Source organism: Lolium rigidum, chromosome 1 (genome assembly GCF_022539505.1).
Source record: "Lolium rigidum isolate FL_2022 chromosome 1, APGP_CSIRO_Lrig_0.1, whole genome shotgun sequence".
NCBI lineage: Eukaryota > Viridiplantae > Streptophyta > Magnoliopsida > Poales > Poaceae > Lolium > Lolium rigidum.
In genome coordinates this window covers 307,604,181-307,608,194 of record NC_061508.1, presented here as the reverse complement: position 1 = coordinate 307,608,194, position 4,014 = coordinate 307,604,181, and the positions used below count along the sequence as shown (strand labels likewise).

At 50.1% G+C, this 4,014-nt stretch overlaps 1 protein-coding gene across 1 annotated transcript; it reads left to right on the top strand.

The window, feature by feature from the left end:
- Positions 1 to 432: 432 nt before the first annotated feature.
- Positions 433 to 3,580, top strand: LOC124661126 (putative clathrin assembly protein At5g57200). The gene is made up of 10 exons (XM_047198986.1): positions 433 to 597; positions 654 to 1,088; positions 1,193 to 1,285; positions 1,401 to 1,451; positions 1,537 to 1,602; positions 1,702 to 1,767; positions 2,055 to 2,135; positions 2,423 to 2,608; positions 2,700 to 2,897; positions 3,263 to 3,580. The coding sequence occupies exons 1-10, from the start codon at positions 433 to 435 to the stop codon at positions 3,578 to 3,580; spliced, it is 1,659 nt and encodes a 552-aa protein (XP_047054942.1).
- Positions 3,581 to 4,014: the final 434 nt, after the last annotated feature.

Sequence of the window (4,014 nt, the reverse complement as noted above, 5' to 3'; positions counted from 1 at the left end):
GCCGGCTATGTCTTTTGGAGGTGCGCTCATAGGGGTAGGTCGTGCGTGCATACTTTTATAAGGGTAAGTGTATGTGCGTGAATGTAATTTTGTAATGTGTTTCTCAAGATAAAATTGTTTAATAAAAAATTGAAATGTAGAAACCTACTCTCCATCCGGTCAAGCGAAAAAACAACTGTGTGTTCACATTTGCAAATAGGCGGGCAATCAGGGGTCCTGTGTCATTTTTGGAAGAAAATAACATGTAACACAGATAGGAATAGGAATTAATTTAAATCCGTTCGCCCGCGAGTGCACAAGCACTTCTCGCCACGACGTACGACCAAGCCCGCGCGAACTAGCGACACCAGAGCCGGCTCGGGTGGCCGGCCGGCGACACGACGCCGTCGACCATCCGTTCTCCGGAGCCTACCGAACCGACCATCAAGGAGGATGGGCACGACTTCGATGCAGAAGAGCTGGCGCAAGGCGTGCGGCGCGATCAAGGACTCCACCACCGTCGGCCTCGCCAAGGTCAACAGCAGCCGCGACGATCTGGACGTGGCCGTGGTGAAGGCCACCAGCCACGTCGAGCGCCCGCCCAAGGACCGCCACCTCGCCAGTAAGTTTCGCCGCCGGCCGGCCGGTCACCTCTACTTCTTTTCTCCGCACAGAGATTTTCCTGTTCTGACCAATCGTGCATTCCGCGCCACGGTGCGGTCGTCGTCGTTGCAGAGATCATCGGCGCTCGCTCCCGCGCCGACGTCTCGTACTGCGTCCAGGCCCTCGCCAGGCGCCTGGCGAACACGAGCAACTGGGTGGTGGCGCTGAAGGCGCTGGTGGTGATCCACAGGGCGCTCCGGGACGGCAGCAGCGGCGCGTTCGCGGAGGAGCTGCTGGGCCACGGGCGGCAGAGGGGCCAGACGCTGCAGATGTCGAGCTTCAAGGATGACTCCAGCCACCTGGCCTGGGACTGCTCCGCGTGGGTGCGCACCTACGCGCTCTTCCTCGAGGAGCGGCTCGAGTGCCTCGCCGTGCTGCGCTACGACGTCGAGGCGGAGCGGCTCAGGCCTCCGGCGCCGGCGGCGTCGGAGAGGGCGCCTCCCAAGGTTTCTGATGCGGTCGTTCGCAGCTTGTTCTGAACTGCTTGTGTTTGCCACTGTTCCTGACGCGTCGTCGGTGTTGTGCGGTGATCGATTGATCTGTTTTTCAGGGACAGAGCAGGACGAGAAGCCTGGGCAAAGACGATCTCCTTGAGCAGCTGCCGGCGCTTCAGCAGCTGCTCTTCCGGCTCGTCGGCTGCCAGGTAAATGGAAATCTTGCGGTAAAATTGTCCAAGAACTCAAACCTGACAGAATTCGGGGTTGTGTTGTCGCACATTTGGTCCTAGAGTTTGTTTCATGCCTTGAATTTTCTTGCAGCCTGAAGGAGCAGCGTTTGGAAACTACCTCATTCAGTATGCTCTAGCTCTGGTATGCATGTGCAGTTTAATCCCACTTCTAAATAGTTCATGGCCATTCAGTTGCTGACGAACGGCGACAAAATTTCATTATTCAGGTGATGAAGGAGAGCTTCAAGATTTACTGCGCGGTCAACGATGGGATCATCAACCTTGTGGATGTGGTACATCTTCTGTGATCTTTGAGTTCTCCCTTCTACTGGATCATCAATCGATTGATCAAATTTTGGATTTAGTTTATCAACTTTTCATGCCTACTGCAGTTCTTCGACATGAACAAACTTGATGCTATCAAAGCTCAGGACATCTACAGAAGAACCGGAAATTTGGTACTGCTTCTCTACTGCATAATTGCATACATTCTGCACTTTTAAGATTTCGCAAAAAATAATGTTCATGCAAATTGCTAATGATCTTTGGAATACCAGGCGAATAGCCTGTCTGAATTCTACGCCATCTGCAGAGGCTTGGAGCTCGCCAGGAACTTCCAGTTTCCAGTTCTAAGAGAGGCAATTAAATTTACTTAAATTTCGCATTTCGTTGGTATAAGTTCACCGCAATGAATTATGTTCAGACGCCGAAATGTAACTGTTTTCTTTTTCTTGCATTTCCTCAGCCACCGCCATCGTTTCTTGCGACGATGGAAGAGTACATTAGAGAAGCCCCCAGAACTATGCATGCTGTAAATAAGACCATCGTGAGTCCTTAGTCCCTGTCAAGTATTTCAATATTGGTTATCTGCGCTCAAAAGTTCTTATGATTATGGCCAGGCTTCTGTCACCACTGAAATCACTGTTAGTTGAATTTCAAAGAAAAAAAGTGCACTAGTTTTTCACCAATTTTTCTATTGTGTTTGAATTGGACACGAATTGATTAGGATGATTGATTATACTTAAATAAATGTAGGGCAAAATTCAAAATGAGAGCAACACAATCACGTGTTTTATAGTGTGTGGTATTGAGTCGTTGTACAAAAATTGGCAGGAATACCGGCAGCTGGAGTTCGTCGCAGACCAGGAAGAACAACCAACACCTCAGGCACCCTGCGAGGCCGCGTTCGAAGAACTTGCCGTGGAGGAACCGCTGCCGGAGCCAGTAGACGAAGAACCCCATCCTGTAGCTGAGGCTGCAGTTGAACCGGAACCTACCACGACCACTTTCGATTTTCTGGTGAGCCCATGTCACTGTCACTCTTTCAGGGATCAAATGATATGGGTTGATGAGAATGTCGCACCAAAGTGATGTGCCCGTGTCCTTGCAGGGTTTACACGAGGTGAGCTCTGCTGCCTCTGAGCTCGAGGAGAGCAATGCGCTGGCGCTAGCCATTATGGCACCAGGTGGTAGGAGCAACGCATCTCCCTCTGCTGCCTTTGACATGGCTGGATCTTCAGGCTGGGAGCTGGCGTTGGTCACGGCACAGACAGCCAGCAGCGGCAACCAATTGACAGAGATGAAGCTGGTAAGAGAAACGCCCGTGTACCATTTCCATCCATGATGCATATATATCTTTTTTCTTGCGGAGGGAAACAATTTTTATTAACTTTGGATAGAATTACAATCACTGTCGCACCTGCAACTGCAACTTCCTGGGGGGAAGTGTCAGAGCCAGACTTGAGTCAAGACCTGAATTCTGCCCGTATTCGCTAATAGATGACTAACACAGTTAACAGCACGGTCAATTTTAGCGACTTGAATATCCCTTTCCCGGATCATCTCCCTAATTACTTGCACTCTTAAAGCATACTTCGTCATATTCGGGGTGCCCTCTTTGATCAGTGCAACATTGCATCCATATCTGATCTCATTCTGCAATGGAACTTGCAGGCTGGGGGTTTCGACGGCCTGCTGCTCGAAAGCCTATACGAGGACGCGGCGAGGAGGCAGCAGCAACAGCAGGCGACCTACACTACAGATCCAACTGGGGACCCATTTGCCGCGTCGACAAGTGTCGCGCCACCGACTGATGTTCAGATATCCATGATGGCACATCAGCAGCAAGAGCTGTTTGGGATGCCATTGCAGCAGCCTCAGTCGTATGCTGCTGCCGCACCTTGTCAGTCTCAGGCCAATCCTTTCGGTGACGCCTACTCTGCTATATTGCCCCTGCCCCAGGGCAACCCCTTCCAGGGCAGCTTGATCTGAGTATGTTTGATATAGAAGTACTAATCGCAACTGGTAACTCTCGTGTTGCCTGTTCATGATATAATTGACTTTGTCCCAGACGCTGTGTAATTATCCATGTAATCTTCCCAAATTATAATGTTGTCCTGAGATCAAAAGTCCTAGATTAGCAAGATAATGGAGCTCCACGTTTTTTTAGACCACCCGCCCTTTATGAAACTTCGACAGACATACAACATCCGTCAGGCAGGCGGATTTAGGAACCAAACACTACGACCAAAATTATTGTAAACACACACTTGTAGCTAATGAATGGGCATCTTTATTCGATCTTCGTCCTTCATGGCAGAACGAACACCTCAGTGAACTCCCTCTGTGCTTCATTAATCTCACATACGATATGGGCATAGGTTCTCATCGTCCCTTCTTCCAAGCTTTTGATGACATTCTTCTAG

Excerpts from the sequence above, each read along its gene's own strand:
- LOC124661126 (XM_047198986.1), top strand. The coding sequence starts at position 433 with ATGGGCACGACTTCGATGCAGAAGAGCTGGCGCAAGGCGTGCGGCGCG. Across the intron at positions 1,286-1,400 it reads TCCGGCTCGTCGGCTGCCAG|CCTGAAGGAGCAGCGTTTGG; the intron begins GTAAATGGAAAT and ends ATTTTCTTGCAG. Across the intron at positions 2,609-2,699 it reads CGACCACTTTCGATTTTCTG|GGTTTACACGAGGTGAGCTC; the intron begins GTGAGCCCATGT and ends GTGTCCTTGCAG.